Source organism: Chelonoidis abingdonii, chromosome 9, assembly GCF_003597395.2.
Source record: "Chelonoidis abingdonii isolate Lonesome George chromosome 9, CheloAbing_2.0, whole genome shotgun sequence".
In the NCBI taxonomy this organism is placed as follows: Eukaryota; Metazoa; Chordata; order Testudines; family Testudinidae; genus Chelonoidis; species Chelonoidis abingdonii.
In genome coordinates this window covers 42486671-42506466 of record NC_133777.1, presented here as the reverse complement: position 1 = coordinate 42506466, position 19796 = coordinate 42486671, and the positions used below count along the sequence as shown (strand labels likewise).

The window sequence follows — 19796 nt, the reverse complement described above, 5'->3', positions numbered from 1 at the left end:
CAGCCATCAGAGCACCGTCTGCAGGCTGATGATCCACCTTACCGCTGGCCCCGTGTCCGTCCCAGGACCCCAGTGCCCCTTTATCTTGGGTGCTGTCCCCTGGCAGTACACCCCTCAGTCTCAGTGTCTCCCCTCCCCAGGGAACACCCACCCCTATGCCCACCTCACCTCCACTCACCCATAGGCTACTGGCAGTCCCCAACTAGCCCCCGCGCCTAAGGCAGACTGCAGTGTGAGCCACTCATCATAAGCAAGGTTGGGTCTGGACCTGCTGCCTCTTTCTGCAACCCTGTGCCTCTGTGGGGCCTTACACAAGGCCCTGCACCCTGGCGAGTTGCCAACCTGGAGCTCCCCAACCCTGCCTCACTCTAGGCACCCTGAGCTTCCCAGCAACCAGGCCCCTCTTTCTCTCTCTGAAGACAGAGGTAGACTGTACCAGCTCCTGGCTCACTGGCCTTTTATAGGGCCAGCTGGATCCTGACTGGGGCATGGCTCCCAGCTGAGGCTGCTTCCCCTAGTCAGCCCAGCAACTGCTTTCTCCTGCCACAGGTCTTTCCTAGGGCTGTTTTAAGCCCCTCAGGGCAGGAGCTGGTGTCTATACTGCTACAGGGACCCTTAGTGATATGGAGCTGGATCGCAGATGAGGGTTTCAAGGTACCAAATGCAGAAACCTACCATGCACTAGGAGAGTTTATCCATGGTCTCTGCCAGCCCACGTGAGAGCTGACTTGTTTCTGAGCCTACCCAGCTCCTCCTGGCCCTTGCCTGCCAGCCACCCACAATAAGGGTAGGGTCTTAGCCCCTGCTTTGCTTCCACAGGTGCAGGATCTCCAAGTTGCTCTTTCCTACACACTGAGCCCACCCCGGGGCGGGGGGGGGGCGGCTGAGTGATGGGACAAGAGACATCCTCCACCTATTGGCTAGGCAGCACAGCAAGACCGCAGTCAACATCCTCCTGAAGATGCCCTGGCCTTACAAACAGTGAGTGCTGGCCCTGGGGAAAGGATAGAACACCCCTCTCCAGCCTCCGAGCCCCCTTAATGGGGTCATTCCACAGCACCATGGTTACACTCAGCACAGACTCTCCCCTTGCACGTAGGCCCCCAGGGAACAGCCCTGCCCCGTCGTGCGGTCACCATTAGCCTCCCTGTCTCTTGGAGGGCTCCGTGTGCTCTGGGACGCCTGCCTCAGGGCTCCCCCAGCTGAGCTATTCCTAACACAACTGTCACCTTCCCCTACTTGGTCCTGTGCACTGCTAACCAGTCCGTCCCCTCCCGGTTCGGCTGTGCAATGGCTTGGCTGGCTGGGGGCCAGAACAGTCCTCCAGGGCCCCTCACCACAACACAGACCAGGAGAGACCCCATGTGAGCAGGGTCACCCCCTCTGTCAGCATGGCCCCCCGCTCCCGGCAGGGCATTCCTCCAGGCTGAGGCAGGAGAGGGGCCAGCCTAACTGCATCGCTCCCCACAGATGCCCCTACACTGAGCATGTCCCGCAGGGCACCCCCTCCCGCCAACTGGGAAACGCCCTCTCTCCCCTGGAATCCCAGCCTGGTCCCTTCCCCGTCCCCGCACACTTTTAGACACCTCATCCCACCCCAAGAGGCCGGTCTTCCCCAATTCACCAGCCTGCCAGGTTCCCCAGGGCCAGCAGCGCCTTCTCTGCATCCTGCTCAAAGTCGACAAGCACAGAGCCCATTTTACAGCCTTCTCCAACCCCGCCTCCCCAGAGCCATGGCTTGGCCAGAACTGGAGCCTTGTTCCTCCTGAACCCCCAGCCCCCTGCCCCATGGGGAAGGAGCTCCTGCTCTCCTTGCCCGCAGCACCCACTCTCTGCTCCCCCAGCTCAGGAGATCCAGCCCAGCATCTAGCCCGAGCCCCGGCCAAGGGTGGGCACCTGCTCACACCAGCCCCAACCCCTGAGCCTGGAGTCACTGCTTTCCCCCATGGGGACTCTAAGCCAAGCCCCTCTGGTTCCCATCAAGAGAAGGGAGGGAGGGGGCCCCCCAGCTGGGAGAAGTAAGTCTGGCCACCTCCGCCCAGCCCTTTCTGTGACACAGCGCCTCCTGGCAGTGCCCAGGCAGGAGAGTATGAACCCCTTAGAACTGGCCAGGGCCTGAAGGGCCTGGAGGTCAGCCACTAGCAGGCTCAACCTGCTGCTTCTGGCCCATCGCCCCTCAGAGGGCGTCATCCCCAGTGTGTCCCAGTTGGGCCCGTCCTCTGTGTTAATTCCTTACCTGCCGTCCCCCTGTCCGTCACAGCCACATCAAGGCCATCTGGAGGTTCCTGAGTGCAGACCCCATGCTGACCAGAGAGGTACTGCACATCCTGCTGTACGACAGCCCAGAGAAGGGCTGGGCTAACCCTGGACAGACCCAGGACAGGAACTGCCCCCAGCCAACCTGGCTGCCCCTGGCAGTAAGTTCCCATCGCTGGCATTCAGCCCCCTTTCCTGGCTCCATTCTGCGCACAGCCACCGTCTTCTGACTGTATCTTTTCCCTTCCAGACCACATACGGCCTGTGGGAGCTGATTGGGGCCTTGGGGCAAGCTGACACCCTGGAGGGACGCGAGGACAACCTGTTCGCCTCTTGCTTCCTCGCCATTGCCTGCCCCTCAGCACAACACCCCTCGGGAGTCCAGCAGGACCGGCCCAGTGACACCAGTCCACACAGGTAATGTGTGGGGCTGATGGATCGCAGCACCCACGTAGTGTCTGTGTTAGCCCCTAGGAGGGGGAAGCTTCCTGCTCGGACCCTCGTTGAGCAGGGACCCCCAACGCCTTCAGGGGACCGAGGGTTCAGATCAGTCAGGTTTCTTGTGCTGAGGAGCAGGCAGAGCTGCCCCCGGATACTCAGGGAGCCAGAGAGTTCCTCAGAGTGGGCAGCTCAGCAGGGTGATGATGGAGCTGAGCCGGGGGGTGGGGGGAGCAGAGCTGGGGAGCAGGGCAGAGCTGGCTGTTATCTCTATTTACTGTCTGCTTTGAAGGCTTTGGACAGGCCGGGCCTGTCACTGACCCACTTCATCCCTTTTCTGCAATGGGCCCTGGGGGGCAGGGCTCAGGACAGCAGGGCATTCAGGGGGGCACTGCCTGTACTTTTCTCCCCAGGGTTAGTTTCCTGGGGGGAGGGGCAATTTTCACATCTTTGGAGGAGGGCGAAGGTCACATCTGCAGACACACACACCCCCTGCCCCCACAGTTTCGGAGGGAGAACCAAAGGCAGCAGTGGGGCATCTTCTATTCTCACCCTGATCCCTTCAGTGCTGCAGCAAGGGAGGCCTGCTCTCCACCCCCGGCCCAGAGAGCAGGCATCCCCGCATCACCATCTCCTGCCTCCTTCTCTTCCCAGCATGGCCGTGCAGGCCCTGGCGCGGGTGCTGCACCTCAGGGGCAGTCAGCCAGCTGTGGAAGTAATGGACCAGGAGCAAGGCTGGCAGCTGCTGGAGGAGGCCCAGCCCGAGGGGTTCACTCTCCTTAGCAGGTGAGGACAGAGGCTGGAGGAGTCACATTCTCACAGTGGGGCAGAGATGGGAGGGGGTGGCCGGGACCGGGCCGGATTCCGGCATGTGCAGGGCTGTCATGCACACATCAACATGAGCTCTTGTTCTCTCCCAGAGCCATAGTGAGTCACCCAAACCTGGCCCTGAGGAGCATCCCACAGCTTCTCCTTCCCAGCCTCCAGGCCAGCCAGGAGGGCGAACGCATGGCCTGCACCGCCCTGTTCACAGAGATGAGCCTGGAGGACCAGGGGGAAGGGTTAACCAGCCCCAGAAGATGATGGAACAGGGGCCAATAGCTGGTCAGCCAATGAGAAACGGTCCTGGTGGTGTATTGCTTGTAAATTAATCCCTCTGCTGGGGGCTCTGTGGTGGGGTTTGGGAGCACACACTGGAACCAGAGGGAGCACTGTGCCCTGCACATATCACTTCAGTTAAGCTCAGCTGAAGCCAGCCCCTCATGAACAGCAGTCGGTACAGATCTAAGTCACCTCCTGGGCCCTGATCATACTCCCTTCCCCTTGCTCCTGCCAGGCTAGGACCCACCACTGGCCTCGCCCAGCAAGGCCTCTCTGACAGCTCCGTTCCTTCCCAATGAGCCCAAGGCCATGTGGAAGCAGGTGCTGAAGGCCATGCTGCAGCAGACAGAAGACGGCAACATCCACATTTGTGACAGAGCGCTGCATGGCCTCAGGAAGGCAGTGACCGCGTTCCCGGACAAGGTGGGTCTGGAATGGCAGAATACTAGACAGAGATGGCTGTGTAGGAAGCTCCTGGTTCCCCTTCTCCTCAGCCTATGGCTCCTATGGAGAAGACTGGTCTGTAGGCTGACTTGACCAGACTGTGGTTACACTCAGGGTGACAGATCGTTACTCACTGAGCGGCGTCCAACCCCTTGTCTGCAGGTCAGAAAGAAGCAAGAACAGATTCTGGCGAGCTTTGTCCGTGCCGTATGGCCATCCTGCGACCCCTGCACCATTCTGCACGAGACGGAAGGGCTCTGCTGGATGCTGCGGGGCCCCAAGGGCCTCTGAAGGCTCATGTTGCCGTTCCGCCAGCCATGCAGGCAAGAACATTCTTTGAGGATATGAATACCAAGCAGGCAGGGCTGGCTTTAGGCTGATTCGGCCAATTCTGGGGAATTGGGCCCCGCGCCTTAGGCACCTTTTTAATTTTTTTTTTTTTTGCTTACCCTGGTCCCCTGCTGCGGTCTGCTCCGGGGTCTTCCATGGTCCCGCTCCTTTGAGCGAAGCACCGGCGGGAGCGCAGCGCAGCCCGCTCTCCCAGCTAGAGCTCTAGCTGGGGCGGCGGGGCTTGCCGCTCTCTGGCCGGAGCTCCAGCTGGGAGAGCGGGGCCGCGGGGCTTTGCTGTTCTTCGGCCAGGAGAGCGAGGCCGCGGGCCTTGCCGCGCTCCGGCCGGAGTGTGGCAAGCCCGGAGGCTCCAGCTGGAGCGCGGCAAGCCCCGCTCTCCCATCTGGAGCTCCGGCCAGAGCGTGGCAAGCCCCACAACCCTGGCAGGAGCTCTGAACCCTTTAAATAGCCCCCAGAGCCCTGGGGCAGTGAGGGGCTCCGGGGGCTATTTAAAGGGCCTGGGGTCCAGCTGCCTTTCCTACCCCAGTCCTTTAAATAGCCGCCGGAGCCCCGCCTCCCCCATGCATTCCCCAGCGCTCCCACGGCTATTTAAAAGGTCCGGGGCGGGGTAGAAAGGGTTTTGGGGGCTACTTAAAGGGCTGGGGTTCCAGCTGCCTCTGCTGCACCTGCTGACCTGCCCACACCAGTCTGCCCCCCGCTGCCTGCAGCCAGCTCTGCACCCCGTGCCCACAGCCAGCCCCTGCCAAACCCTCTGTCCTGTCTCCAGCCAACCCCTGCCACACACCTCTGCAGCCCTGCCCAAAGTCAACCAACCCCACACACACTGCTGCCTGCACCAGCCCTGCACCCCCTGCCCAGCCCGCACCCCTGCCCTGTCTCCAGTCAACCCCTGCTGCACCCCACTGCCTGAAGCCAGCCAGTCCCGCACTCCTCTGTCTCCAGCCCTGCAAACCCCTGCTGCACCCCCCTGCGGCCCTGCCTGAAGACAGCCCACCCCACACCCCGTCTCCAACCAGCCCCACACCCCTTGCACTGCCTGCAGCCAGACCCTACCTCCAGTCATCCCCTGCCCTGCCGCCAGCCAGCCCCATGTCCACTGCTGCCCTGCAGTTTCCAGGGCAGTAACCCTGCACACCTGCTTCAATGAGCGGGGCAGGGAGCAGCTGGGACCAACACGTGCACACCCCCAGGGAGTGGCGGGGACCCACACATGTGAAACAGCAGTCATTAATAGCCAATCAACAGCATATATGATGCAATGTATATAATATATAATTTTATAATTCATATAGCTATGGAAAGTAAATAATACATGATGAAAGGCTTTTTTTACCACTTTTTTTTTTAAGTCATCCCTGCCAGGGCCCCGCCGAAAATGTTCGAATTGGGCCCCGCACTTCCTAAAGCCGGCCCTGCAAGCAGGGCAGGCCCCAGGGTGCTATAGGGCACCCCACAGGGGGAGATGCTCAGGACTTGCCCTCACGCAGAGGGGGCTCAGTGTCCGATGCAGGCACATTCCTGGATTTGTGGGGCAACTCAGCTCCTCTGCCAGGGGAGGCAGGGATAGAACCGTTCTTTGGCGCTGGGCCCACAATTGTTCGGCAGCCCTGGGGCCCAGCAGGAAGGAGAGGAGTTTGCAGAGAATTGTCCTGTCGTTTGAACTAGCTGAAACCTCTCAGGACTCTGCAGCTGCCAGGCTGATTCCCAAAGCATGTGAGGGCCTGAGCCTGTCCCCCCTAACCATCCTGACCCCTCTGTCTGCAGGAGAACAGCGGCTTGAGGCGGGCCTCCATAGAGCTGTTTGGCCACCTCAGCAAATTTGTTTCCAAGAGGTCATCTCTCTTTGAGGCTGAGGTGGAGAAGAGCATGGAGATGCTGCTCATCCACCTACAGGACGGTGACCCCCAGGTGGCCCAGGTGAGTGCAGCTGAGGACTCATATGGGCAGGGGTGACTGCTGGGGGCATTCTAACAACATGGCAAGGGTGGTGCAAACTCCCTCCTCCAAGCCCCAGATCTCCTCAATGCTGCCCTGTGGCACCCAGGACCGCCCCACTAATCCAGCCCTCCCCCACCCCCCACAGAGCTCTGCCAGCCCTCAGAGTGTAGCTGTGGGGTAGATCTGTGGGGTTTCCTTCTCCTCCTCCATTCCCCACAGGCACCTCCAGCCTCCCTGCCCAGCCAGTCTCTCCGAGGCTGTGGCTCCATTTTATAGCCTGCCCTGTTTAGTGGCCAGGCCCAGGTCTATCTCTGGCCCCTAGCAAGTGACCTAACCCAGGTAGGGCCTCAGGGAAGGGCAGGTCGCTGAGGCTGACTGAGTCTCCACTGCTGCTGCCCTGCCCTCATTTGTATGCTAGCTCCTGCCTGGGAATGACCAGCTTCCTGCAGCTATCTCCCCTCTGCCGAGTAGCAGCCCCCAATAGTGCCTGGGATTGAGGGGAGGCCAAGTACGTTGGTCACCGGGCAGTGCTGTTAACCACCCAACAGGGACCCCCCCAGGGAATGGCCCCTTCCCTGCTCCAGGAGTGTCCCTCCTTGGCCCCAGCATTTGGGCCTGGCTCCCCTCAACCCAGCCAAGCTGGAGATGGGGGCTGTGGGGGCCTGGATAACAACCATCAGGCCAGAGGAGGTTCTCCAAAGAGCTGGCTCCTTGCTGCTCCGGCACAGCAGAGTCTCCCTAAGCCATGCAGAGCCTGCGAGTTGGCAGCCCATTGCACTCAGGGAAACTCACCCAGCTCCCTTCTCGCCCTCTCTGGCAGGCGTGCAGGGTGGCATTGCTGCATTGCTCACCCTTCCTGAGCTACCAGTCCCTGCGCACGCTCGTGCGAAGCCAGCTGGCCGAGGGAGCGGCCCCCGCCATCCCCATCTTCCTGAGTGAAGCCTGCAGAACTCTGGTGAGTGAGCTCTAGGGCGTGTGCCTTGCAGGACTGGGGGGTGGGAGGACCTAGGCACAGAGGGTTTCCCTGCTCCAGGGAGCCCCCTCACTGACTCAGCCCCATCCCCTGCCCTTGAGGATGGCTCCCCTACAAGTCACAGAATCATAGAATATCAGGGTTGGAAGGGACCTCAGGAAGGCATCTAGTCCAATCCCCTGCTCGTACCAAGACCAATCCTCAACTAAATCATCCCAGCCAGGGCTCTGTCAAGCCTGACCTTAAAAACCCCTAAGGAAGGAGAGTCCAGCACCTCCCTAGGTAACCCATTCCAGTGCTACACTACCCTCCTGGTGAAAAAGTTTTTCCTATTATCCAACCTAAACCTCCCCCACTGCAACTTGATTACTCCTTGTTCTGTCATCTGGTATCACTGAGAACAGTCTAGATCCATCCTCTTTGGAAAGTCAGCTCTGTCCCATGGGAGGAGTCAAGGGGGAGAGGGCTCTGGCAGCCAGGGGTTCCTCACCTCCCTAGCAGGCAGCTCCCCTCTGCCTGGGGAGGATGTGTGGCTTGGGACTAACTGGGTTCTTGGCTTCCCAGCTCCAGGACTGCCCAGGGAGGCTGAGCAAGAAGGCTGCCCTGAGAGCAGCAGCTGCCCAGCAGCTGATAGGTAAGAAAAGAGCTGGAGCTCTATTTCCTATTATCGCTCCCTGCCCATGAGCCCGGGGCCCAGTGCCAGAAGCACACTGCCAACGGGAGGAGGGGCTAGCCACCTCTGCCTGGACACAAACACACCCATTTCCCCCACCACACACCTTCCCATCTCCTTGGGACAAAGGGGGAACCAAGACTCCTTGCAGCCAGATGTGGGAGGGCTCTGCGGCCAGAGGGTCTCTCTGTCCTGACCCTGGGCAAGCCCAGCACCTGCAGCAGGAGCAGGCCCAAGGGAGAGATCCTGCCTCCTAAAGGTTTCACCCTGGTTCCCCCCCCTCCCTCCCGAGGCACTGGTGCCAGCCAGGTCCCCCTGCAGCCTGTACAGGGAGGGCAGAGATTCACAGGAAGCCCCAACCCTGCCCACCCCAGCTACCACCAGCCATGCAGGCAAAGAGCCAGGGCAGCATCTCTGTCCCACTGTGCTTCATGCCAATTCCCCGTGGGTCTTGTGTGCACAATACCTCTCTCCTAGCCTTTGTGGGGCATGAGGCCAAAGGCAAAATGATCCCAATAATCTTGGGCACTGATTCTCCACCCAGCTCCTTCCCCTCCTCTGCCCGGGTGGATTGGGAGCGAGGGGCACCTTGAAGAACAGAAATACAAGCGATGGCTGGTGCCCTGCATGCTGTTAAATAACCAGGCCCGCCTGCCTCCCTTAGGATACATGATGGAGAATTGAAGCCAGAGAAGAGCAGGAGGCTTGGAATGCCCGCCCTGCTGTAAGTCACGGCTGAGGAGTATTGCTGTGCTGGGAGGAGGGGCAGGGGGAAATTGGGGAGGGGTTGTAGGGGCAGGGAGCAGCAGCCACATCGCACGGTGGCTTGGAGCCAGAACCCTGTTGGAGTGACCTGCAGAGTGTAGGAAAAGGGAGAAAACCCTTGGGGCTGGTTCTGGGGTATCCTCTCCCCGGCCATAATTTGAAACTTCCTTCCCCGTGAAGTGTTCCCATCCTGGCCCGGGCAGGAGCCATGGCTGGTCAGCAGGGTCTGGGAGTCAGAAGTGAGTGGTTCCTGGCAGGCATGGGGCAGTGGCAAGCAGAGAGGGGGTGGACTCCACAAGAGGGAGGGAAACAACCTCCCATGGGAGACCCAGATGCTAGAGGAGACTTTCCCCCTACTCCCTCACCAGCGGCATTGCCGCCGGCAGGGACTCTGAGCCACCTCAGTCAAGGACGAGGCTGTGGTTTGCTCTGAGCCATATTTGGTGCAAACTCTGCAGAACCCAGCCTGGCATATGCCAGGAAGTCGTGTTGCAGACCCACCACTAACTATCTCTCCCAAGGATTGCTGCCAGCCTCCTGCAAGTGGCAGCTCCAAGAGCCCCTGCACGCACGGAGCAGCTGATCCCCACCCCAGCCCCAACTATGCTTATGAGGATATGAAATTCTAGCTCTGAGTCTCCCTGCCTTCAACAGCTGATCATGCCCCAAAGGGCTGCGCCAGAGCTGAGGAAACACATCCCAGGGTTGGAGTGTGCAGTCCAACCCCTCCCATGCATCACGGGCATTAGTTCTGTCAGAAGCTGACCCTGCCAGCTGCTCACTAGGCAGAACCCAGCCAGGTGCTGAGCAGGTATCCTAAGCCTGGTGCTTAAATACCTGTAGAGGCTGCAGTCAGCCCAGGAAGGGTGGGCAGGGGTTGGCGTAGCGTCTCAGGCTGAACTGCAGGCTGCAAGCAGAGCTAGTGTCACTTCTCACAGCCCCAATCCACAGAGCAAGAGAGGACTAAGGCTGCTGCAGCTTGTCAATTTCCTTACATCTTATATACATAATAAAGAGGATGAGATTTATTTTGAACTTTAGAGCTCAAAGGGCAACATTAGTTGATCAGCAGCCTGCTGTTAAACCTAGTTTGGTCAATATATTCATCATGCAGACATGGGGAAGGTTTGTTTGTTTTTTTAAATCATCATTTGTAATGATCTTTAGCTAGGCACACCACTTAGTAGTTTGTGTGAACATGCTTTGGCGCAGTACAGAAATATTTAAGTTGACTGAAGATTTATCCATAGGCATTTACAGAATTCTCTTCAGCTGCTCACCGTGTTTATATTAGAGCAGCAGTGTTGTGTTAAAACATGTGTATAGCCTAACAAAGGATAAGATGTTAAAGAAACTCTTGTTCACTTTCAGATTAGCCAGTCAAGTGATCACTAGCTTATTCCCATCTTAACTACTGCCACAAAAAAAAGTAGTGATCCTTTTAATATAAACATACAGAAAGAACAGTTAAAATGTAAATATTAAATAAAGCTTTCATTTTAACAATATCCCTTATTACCTTTGCCTGTAGAATGTTTCTAGGGAAAACCCCATTTGATATTTCAGATATACTAATTGACCTTGACGGAGGGAAAGAGGAAAAAGTTAGCTGAGATGGTCTGGAGCTGCTGTTACTGGAGTCTGATCCTGAAGGCAAAACACAACTACACACACAGGAGGACAAAAGAATGGTAGAGTTAAAAATACACACACTGCCTCTGGTCCTGACTCACTTGCATCCTCACTATTGAAGAGGCACAGGCACAGCACGCAATCTGATTAGTCACTTTAAGACCTGGTACTTGTACCAGTATCTATCTGTTTAAGGTATTGCTTTGAGCTGCCTCACAGCAGTGTTTTTAAAAGGTACAGGCTTGGCCAGCTATGCTAGACTTGTTAGACAGAGAAGAAAATAAAGAAATAAAGATATGGAAGAAAAGTGATATGAGAGAGGGAGTTACAGCAGACTCAAATGTTTAGGATTTGTTGAAGACAGTGAAGATGGCAATATCGCTAGTCCCTTCTCTGGCCTGGTCTAGCCAGGACACCTTTTAGGATCAGGACAATGAAGACCCAGTGTCATGATGGATCCTGGAGTCTCAGGAGACAGTGGGGGTGACAGCCATAGTAGTTAATCTTATTCCTTCCAGTGCGTACACCCTCTGCCCCCATGGAGTGTCTCTCAATGTATCCAGGAAGAGGTGACAGCCTCACTCCATTAGCCACTCAAATACACGTTGTTGATTTCAACTGTTTCCTCCCCTTTCTAGGATCTTTCAGCTTGTCTTAACACATGACTTTACCAGGAGCCTCAAAGACCCCTTTGACTGGTATAAACTAGATTGTTTTTTAAAAAGAGTGCTGTTTGTCTCCAACTGCAGCTGACTTTTTAGAAACAATTTTTATTTACTAGCGGAGTTGGACTTATCTTGGAAAGTCAGACTACAAGCTCCACAAAACAGCACCTACCAGCTCCAACTGGATGAGAGCCTCACTGGGCTAGGTTCTGCAGAGTACAATAGTCAGCTCACCCATCTCTATTTACATATCTAGTGTGCTGTCTACTATGCACTGAGTTATTTCAGCGTGATTGTTCAAGTGCCTCTCTTCTATGAAGTGTTTTGGACCCCTCTCAGAGAAGTGTAAGTGTATTTTCAATCTCTGCCCTCACTATCCTGAGAGGCTAAGGTCGGGCACTTCAGATTTCAATGAAGATACCAATTCAGATTTCTTTGTAGAATACTTCCATTTAATAGAAAAAAATCAGACTGCCTTTTAGGCAGTAAAGCACAAATATGGCACCAGTCTTCAACAACATAAGCAGCACACTACAGTGGAATCATTAGGGAAGCCAAAAAAGCCATTTTAAGCAAGATGATAAAAAGGACTACTTAAACAGTGCTTTATAATGAACGCTAAGCTCCAAGAGATATATATTAATTTTACCAGAAACTTCCTTGCAATCACTCAAACTTATGAAGTACTTCTGAGGATGATTGAGTAAAAAGCCTAATGTTACTTTATTTAAAGTTCTGTACAATAACTAAACAAAAAAGCCATCAGGAATGTAAAAAAAGATATATACAAAATGTACAAGAAAGCCCAACTCAAGTATAGGAAATGCACAGTCAGTAAGAAAGAGGCAGGACAGAATCATATTTGCTCATCTTCAGAGGATGCACCATCTTCTGTGGGATCTGGAGTCAAGGGACGAGCTCTGTAGGGATAGGAGAGAATTTTAACTTTCAAATGTAACTGACCAATATGCTGGTTGAGAGGTTCTTCTAACAGTGCTCTTCAGCGAGCCTCTGACATGCAAGATTAAGTAATGTAGACTACTAGAATTAGCGGCCCTTAACAGATCTCAGTATTCTTTTGTACACTGATGAAATATAGTAAGGAACCCTCAAATCAATATACAGTAGTCAACTCACTCTTTAGCAAAAACAGCCAAAAGGTTAAAGCCACTTTAACTAAAGTTCCTAAGAAGCCTTTCCCCTTTGGGAGCTCAATCAAGTGCAGCAGATTTTATGCTGCATTAGATACCCACCTGAGAACCCTTCCTTGATGGAAGGAATTGTTCAGCCACCTTTCCTTCTTTATCTAAAGGTGACCACACACCCACCTTCCATAGCTTCTGTGGAGCTGAGAGGTTCTGAGCATAGTAAACAAGTCGGGGAGGGCGGCCAGCATGGGGCACTAGAAGAAAACGGTGTGTGACTAGATCAGGTGTGGGCAAACTTTTTGGCCCGGAGGCCATATCTGGGTATAGAAATTGTAGGGTGGGCCATGAATGCTCACGAAATTGGGGTTGAGGTATGGGAGGGGGAAGGGATGAGGGCCCTGGCTGGGGGTGTGGGCTCTGAGGTGGGGCCAGAAATGAAGAGTTCAGGGTGCAGGAAGAGGCTCCTGGCTGGATCAGGAGGTGTGGGTGAGGGGTCCAGCTGGGGGAGCAGGATCTGGGATGGGGCTGAGGATGAGGGGCTTGGGGTGCAGGAAGGTGATCCAGGATGAGACCGAGGGGTTTGGAGGGTGGGAAGGGGGTTGGGGCAGTGTAGGAGTGGGAGGGGGGGACATGCCATTGCTTCCGGGAGTCACGCTGGAGCACCAGAGCGGGGCAAGCCCCCAGACCCCACTCCCCAGTGGGAGCCCACCCCTGGACTAGATAAACAACTCTTGCGTCACTGAAGGGTAAAACCGCAGCACAGAGCATCCAGATGAAGAGGTAAAAACAAGAACACACTAGTCATTATCTTAAGAAGACAGGGCCTTGGAGCTGGACCAAAAAGCAACTATCTATAGCAGAGATTTTCAGCTTGCCCTTCCCGTACTGCCAAATAGGCTTGGTGTGAAGAGGCTGAGAACCATTTGTCTACTCTACAGTATACTTCTATCCCTACACAAAAGTATGGGGTGGGTTCCATGGAGATAAAACAGTAGAATGGTGAAGGATCTGCCCTTAAGTCATCCTTAAAGGACCCAGGTTAAAGCCTTTCCTGTTAGGAATCTAAGGATTCCCAACAAGACCCAAGATGTAGTTTCTGCACCTAGCCCAGCTCCCCCTAGATCTCCAAGGGGAAATAAAGAACCCCCTTCACAGAGTTAAACATCACACAGCCTCTTATTTTAGTAAGCCTAAAAATAAGAGTTCTGTAGTCAGCTGAAACGTGAACTAGCTAAGGTAGAGGCACAGCACTTCAGGTTCTGAAATACAAAATATGCAGACAGTCTCCACAGATCAGAGTTACACCAAGTTAGAATAGCAAAAGACTACAGATTAAGGATGTTCAGAGCGAAGACTTTACCCTAAGCATCTTATTGCTAGTTCATCGGTCTTCAGCTGCCTCCGGAAGAGTCAGTGGATTCAAAGGTCAAATTTTATCACAAGAAACTGATAGCCTTTCTAGATTAAGCCAGAAAGAGCTGGCTGCACCCTTATTAAAAGGTGCCATGGGCTGCTGGACTCTCCCTTCTGGAGGCCACGATCTTAGCCCTTCAGTGACTATTTGCTCCTTGAACAGTGAGCAATTTTCACTTTCATAGCTATATAGTTCTAAACATACTGCAGTTACCAGTATGTAGAAAGTTTCCCCTCTTTGCTACTTTACATATGCATATCTCCAGTAGAACCTCAGAGTTACGAACTGACCAGTCAACCACACACCTCACTCGGAACCAGAAGTACACAATCAGGCAGCAGCAGAGACCCAAAAAAAAAAAAAGTAAATACAGTACTGTGCTAACATAAACTACTAAAAAAATTAAGGGAAAGCAACATTTTTCTTCTGCATAGTCAAGTTGCAAAGCTGTATTAAGTCAATATTCAGTTGTATGTTTTTGAAAGAAAAACCACAACGTTTTGTTCAGTTCATAACTCTTAAATGTTCCTGACAACCTCCATTCCCAAAGTGTTCGTAACTCTGAGGTAGTACTGTACTGCTGAAGGGAGCAGTATGAGCAAAAGCAGAGGCAGGGCACAATTTTTGTAAGATAAGGAGAGTAATCATTTATACAAGACGGGAATTGTTGGCTTCGCAAGAAGCATTTGCTACTCCAAGCCCTGAAGCTTGCTTTCTGGTAACATTTTCCCATTGGAAAGACTTAATCTGAGGACAGCACTAACATTTATTAGACATCCACTTTCAAGATGGGCCAAAGATGCCAGTCCAAGTATTTTATCAGATAGCCATGGTGCATCCAGCCACCAAGGTTTAAACAATGGCAAAAACCTGTTCATCAAAAGGAAGTGCAACTTTAAAGAATACTGTGCTGTTTACTGTAATCTATTTACCTTTACCCTGTCCCGAAAACAACAGAAGCGTATGAGACACAACACAAGGCTACCCCCACCTTCCTTACTGTGGCCTAAACAATGCACGAATTGCCCAATTAATTCAGGTAAATGTTCCAATGAGTTAGCCATTCAAATAAAAAGATTTCTTGCACATGCCCTACCTCCTGTCTTGATTACTGCAGTCCCGGCCTGTTCTTCCCAACTTGCTTCCCTTCAGTCCATTTGAAGCAATTGCTGCAAATCTCCCATCACATACCCCTTTGAGTCTAATGTCTATACTGTATTTTGTTTAAATTTCTTGTCTAGGCATTCAACTCTGCCCACCTACTGAATCTGCTCCAATCATATACCACAGTGTCTGCTACTTTCTCAGCCAACCTCAGGCCACTTCCAAGTTCAGAAGTCTGCTTTGTTGTCTAGTCTAAGCCTTTAATAGAGTTAGATATATTACACTCATTGAGGCACTCTCTAGAGTCTTTCAATAGATTAGGTCAGTGGTTCTCAAACTTTTGTACTGGTGACCCCTTTCAAATACTAAGCTTCTGAGTGCAACCCCTCCTTATAAATATATTTAAAAGTGTTTTTAATTTAACACCATTATAAATGCTGGAGGCAAAGCAGAGTTTGAGGCTGACAGCTTGTGATCCCACCCCCCCCACACACACACAAGTAATAACCTCACGACCCCCCTCAGAGGTCCCAACTCCCAGTTTGAGAACCCCTGGATTAGGTTGACAGGAGTAACAGATTGGCTTACTTCAGTGATCTTTGTCTGCGATAACTGTTCACTGAACAGAAGAATGTGCCAAAACTGCACCCTTCTCTGTCAGACAACACATTGTTTTAAGATGTCAGAATCACAGGGGCCAGTAGAAAAGAGAACTCTTTTGCATTTCTATGTTCAGTGAGTTATGCGTTTTGGGAAGTTTCAAGTTTGCATGTTTATACCAGGTACGCAGATCAGGTAAAGTCTGAGTAGGGTGACCATACATCCCATTTTGGCCGGGATAGTCCTGTTTTTAAGCCTTCTCCCACCCATCCTGACTTTTTTGGCAAGAGCAAATGAGACAAATGCCCACTTCTGTCAAAAAAAGTGGAGGCTGGAGGAATGGGTGGGGGGGACGGAAGGAGGAGGAAAAGGCAGGACTCAAGCAAGTGGTGATGCCAGCTCCAGCTTCACGCAGTGGGCAGGCAGGGCTCAGGCGAGCAGCAACATCAGACCCATGTTGTGTGGGAGCACTGTGGGTGAGCAACTGGGGACAATTCTGGGGAGGAAGAGGCTCAGTCTAGCCCCACATGGTGTGCTGTTTTCCCTCTGGGAAATATGGACTTCCTAACTATAAGGGGGAAGTCATGTCCTTCATGCTGACATCTTTGATGCCAAAGTACTCAGTTGAGAACAAAAATTAAAAGAGTACAAAATCAACAAATCATTTCTCCTCCATAACCCAGGAGAAATGAATCCTTACTTCTTAGTAAACCTTCCTATTCCACTGCTTCCTGCCTCTTCATCATCAGGCAGCTGGTTCTCTTTCTCTGCATGTCTCGAGGACTGCCTGAAGAATTCGCCAATCCCTTTTTGCCAGGTTGGTGTTGGTCTCACACATACTGGATTTCCACCAGCATACTTGCTTTCAACTACAAAGGAAATGAGTCTATCAAGCTAGCCATTGAGACAACATATGCTCAGCAATCCTGGACACATCTCCTAGTTCAATGAGAAAACAGAATAAATGTCTCACCGTAAACCCCTTAACAAACACAGTCACTAATTGATGTTTCAGCTGCAGCTCCATACCATCACATCCCATCTTCAGATTAACTTCTGGGCAAATTGTTCTCAGCCAGTAGCAAGTTTTGCAGGCTGAATTAGGTCCCGTCTTTGCAGCAAAGTAGCAAATGCTTCTGTGGAGAAGGCCCAAGCCCATGGTTCATTAGGGTCCACGGGCGATTAACACCATGCTGCCCTCACTGCACAGCCGGTCTCACACGAGTGTCTGTGAGAAACCTTGGGGAGCTGCTATCGCTCCCTAGCGTGTCCCCACCCCCGTGTACCTGCTCGGAGCGCCCCCACCGGGTATGGAGGGGCCGTCACAGGCCGCACCGCCGGGGGCTGCGTGCCCAGCCCGGCGCAGGCTCGCGGAGCTGTCGCTGGGTGAAGCCCGAGACACCCGCATCTCGGGACAGAGAAGCGGGGGCGGCCCCGCGAGGCTGCAACCCGCCGCGTGACCCGGTCCCCACGGCCCCGCCATGACGAGCGACCAGTGGGCCCGGGCCCGAGGAGCTGCGAGGCCAGCGGCAGCCGCCGCCCCGCGAGCCCCCAGCCCGGGACTCACCTTTCTTGGCAGGCGGCGAAGCGCCCGCGTTGGCGCTGCTGGAGCCCAGCGCTTTCCGGGGAGCCCGGGCGGCGACCACTGCAAGGGGAGGGAGCGGTTAGTGCCCGGCCGGGGAGCGCTCGGCCCCAGCCCCTCGAGGCCTGGGCGCCCCCCGCCCCCCACCTGCTCCCGCCCGCACCTTTCCGGTAGGCCCCGCCGGCGCCGCCGCAATCTGCCTTGGTCCGCACCATGCCGAGGGGAGGGGGAGCGCTGCCTGCAGCGGACAGAGCAGGAAAGAGCCCGCGCTCGCCCGCCCGCCCGCCGGCACCACACAGCTTTTCCCGCGCGCGCCCTGCGGCGCGCTCCTATTGGCCGGGAACGGAACCGGAACCGACGACTCAGTGGTTCTCTGTGGCAGGGGTGGGCGGGGACTCTCCCTACTGAGGCGGGAGCAGCGATCGCTGTGATGAGCTCGTCAGTGCTCCCCCGGCCCCGCCCCCGCTCAGCAAAGCCAGCGCCCTTCCGCGGAGCAGGAGCGATCGGGCCAGCGCCGGCTGCCTGGCCCAGGCACGTGTCTGGGACGGGGAGTAAAGTCCAGCTGCCTGGTATTGGCCTTTATGGCACCCAGCGCTAGGGGCCGGCACAGGACAAGCATGCAGCTGCTGCAACGCGAGGGGGAGGGGGGATAGGTGACCAGCTGTCCTGATTTTATAGGGACAGTCAGAGGTGTAACTAGCTATTTTTGCGCCTGACGCAAGAATATAAAATTGTGCCCTTCCCTCCGCCATATAATTTCATCTTCCTTTCCAAATGCAAACAAATGGACATCATACCTAAAGGACTAAAGGTAAAAAAATCCATTTCAATCAACATACCACACAGACTGTGGTGAGAGATTGTGCCACACACTCAGGGCCAGCTCCAGGCACCAGCGTAGCAAGCAGGTGCTTGGGGCGGCCGACGGAGAGAGGCAGTACAATCTCTTTGGCAGCAGGTCCCTCAGACCCTCTCGGAGGCAATGACGTACTGCTGAATTGCCACTGAAGAATGAAGTATGCGGTGTAGAGCTGCGGCGGAAGTGCCGCTAATGGCAATCGCAGCTTTTCTTTTCTTTTTCTGCCACTTGGGGCAGCAAAAGCTCTAGAGGTGCCCCCGCACACACACTCAAAGAAACTGTGGAACCACCTGATCAACATCCTGTACAACAAACAGGAGAAGATCAAGAATGCACTCTGAAAACTAGAAATTCTCTTAAAAAAACAACCTCTCACACAAACTCCATCATGGCTGGACTTTACAAAAACTAGATAAGCCATTTACAACACATACTTTGGTTCTCTACAGAGGAAAAAGGACACTAAACTATCTAAACTTCTACATGCTACAAGGGGCCACAACAGTGTTTCCCTTAACGCATCCAACAATATTGTTAATCTATCCAGCTATATTCTTAGCCTGGCAGAAGGGTCTGTCCTGTCTCGGGGCCTCTCCTGCCCCACCGTCCCCACAAACATGATACAGTTCTGCAGTGACCTAGAATCCTACTTTCAACATCTCCAGCACAAGGAATATTTCCAACACACAGCTGAACAGCACACTAACCCACAGGAAGCTTCCTACTAACACTGCAAAAAGAAGGATTCTGCATTGACTTCTCCTGAAGGTAGAAACAACAGATTGGACTTCTACATAGTGTGCTTCCGCCAATGTGCACGGGCTGAAATTATGGAAAAACAGCATCACTTGCCCCATAACCTCAGCCGTGCAGAACCCAAAGCCATCCACAGCCTGAGAAAAAACTCTGACATCATAATAAAAAAAGCTGACAAAGGAGGTGCTGTAGTCATCATGAATAGGTTGGAATATGAACAAGAGGCTGCTGGACAACTCTCTGACACCACATTCTACAGGCCATTACCCTCTGACCCCACTGAGGATTACCAAAAGAAACTACATCTGCTCAAGACAGTCCCTAAAGAAGCACAGGAACAAATCTACACTGACACACCCCTAGAGCCCTGACCAGGGGTATTCTATCTGCTACCCAAAATCCATAAACTTGGGAATCCTGGACGCCCCATCATCTCAGCATTGGCACCCTGACAGCAGGATTGTCTGGGTATGTGGACTCTCTCCTCAGGCCCTATGCTACCAGCACTCCCAGCTGTCTTCGTGACACCACTGACTTCCTGAGGAAACTATAATCCTTTGGTGATCTTCCAGAAAACACCATCCTAGCCACTATGGATGCAGAAACTCTCTACATGAACATTCCACACAAAGATGGACTACAAGCCGTCAGGAATAGCATCCCTGATACCATCACAGCAAATCTGGTGGCTGAACTTTGTGTCTTTGTCCTCACCCACAACTATTTCAGATTTGGAGACCATTTATATCTGCAAATCAGTGGAACTGCTATGGTTACCTGCATGGCCCCACAGTATGCCAATATTTTTGTGGCTGCCTTAGAACAACACTTTCTCAGCTTTCGTCCCCTCACATCCCTACTCTACTTGCACTACATTGATGACATCTTCATCATCTGGATGCAGGGGAAGGAGGCCCTTGAGGAATTCCAGCAAGATTTCAACAATTTCCACCCAACGATCAACCTCATCCTGGACCAGTCCACATAAGATATTTTAGGGTTAAGTATAACAATAAGCTGTTAATGTTCTGACATGGCATTAGGGGACAAAAGTATATTTAGGCAATATTTTTGTATTTAATATGTAAGTTGCAAATTCT

At 53.5% G+C, this 19796-nt stretch overlaps 1 protein-coding gene and 1 pseudogene across 1 annotated transcript; one reads left to right on the top strand and one right to left on the bottom strand.

Annotated features, from left to right (window-relative positions):
* The first annotated feature begins 4104 nt into the window (after window positions 1-4104).
* LOC116831267 (protein maestro-like) lies at window positions 4105-8862 on the top strand (annotated as a pseudogene).
* Window positions 8863-11657: 2795 nt separating this feature from the next.
* On the bottom strand, window positions 11658-17453 carry PCLAF (PCNA clamp associated factor). The gene is made up of 4 exons (XM_032791179.2): window positions 17245-17453; window positions 17067-17144; window positions 16200-16368; window positions 11658-12153 (listed from the first exon to the last, which is right to left on the bottom strand). Exons 1-4 carry the CDS (start codon window positions 17294-17296, stop codon window positions 12090-12092), a joined length of 363 nt encoding a protein of 120 aa, XP_032647070.1. The 5' UTR covers window positions 17297-17453; the 3' UTR covers window positions 11658-12089.
* Between the last annotated feature and the right edge of the window lie 2343 nt (window positions 17454-19796).

Bases quoted from the DNA above. Each gene is read 5' to 3' on its own strand.
- PCLAF (XM_032791179.2), bottom strand. From the start codon at position 17,296: ATGGTGCGGACCAAGGCAGATTGCGGCGGCGCCGGCGGGGCCTACCGG. The intron at 17,145-17,244 runs GTGCGGGCGGGA...CTCCCCTTGCAG, and splicing joins CGGCGGGGCCTACCGGAAAG to TGGTCGCCGCCCGGGCTCCC. The intron at 12,154-16,199 runs GTAAGGATTCAT...CTATCCCTACAG, and splicing joins ATAGGAAGGTTTACTAAGAA to AGCTCGTCCCTTGACTCCAG.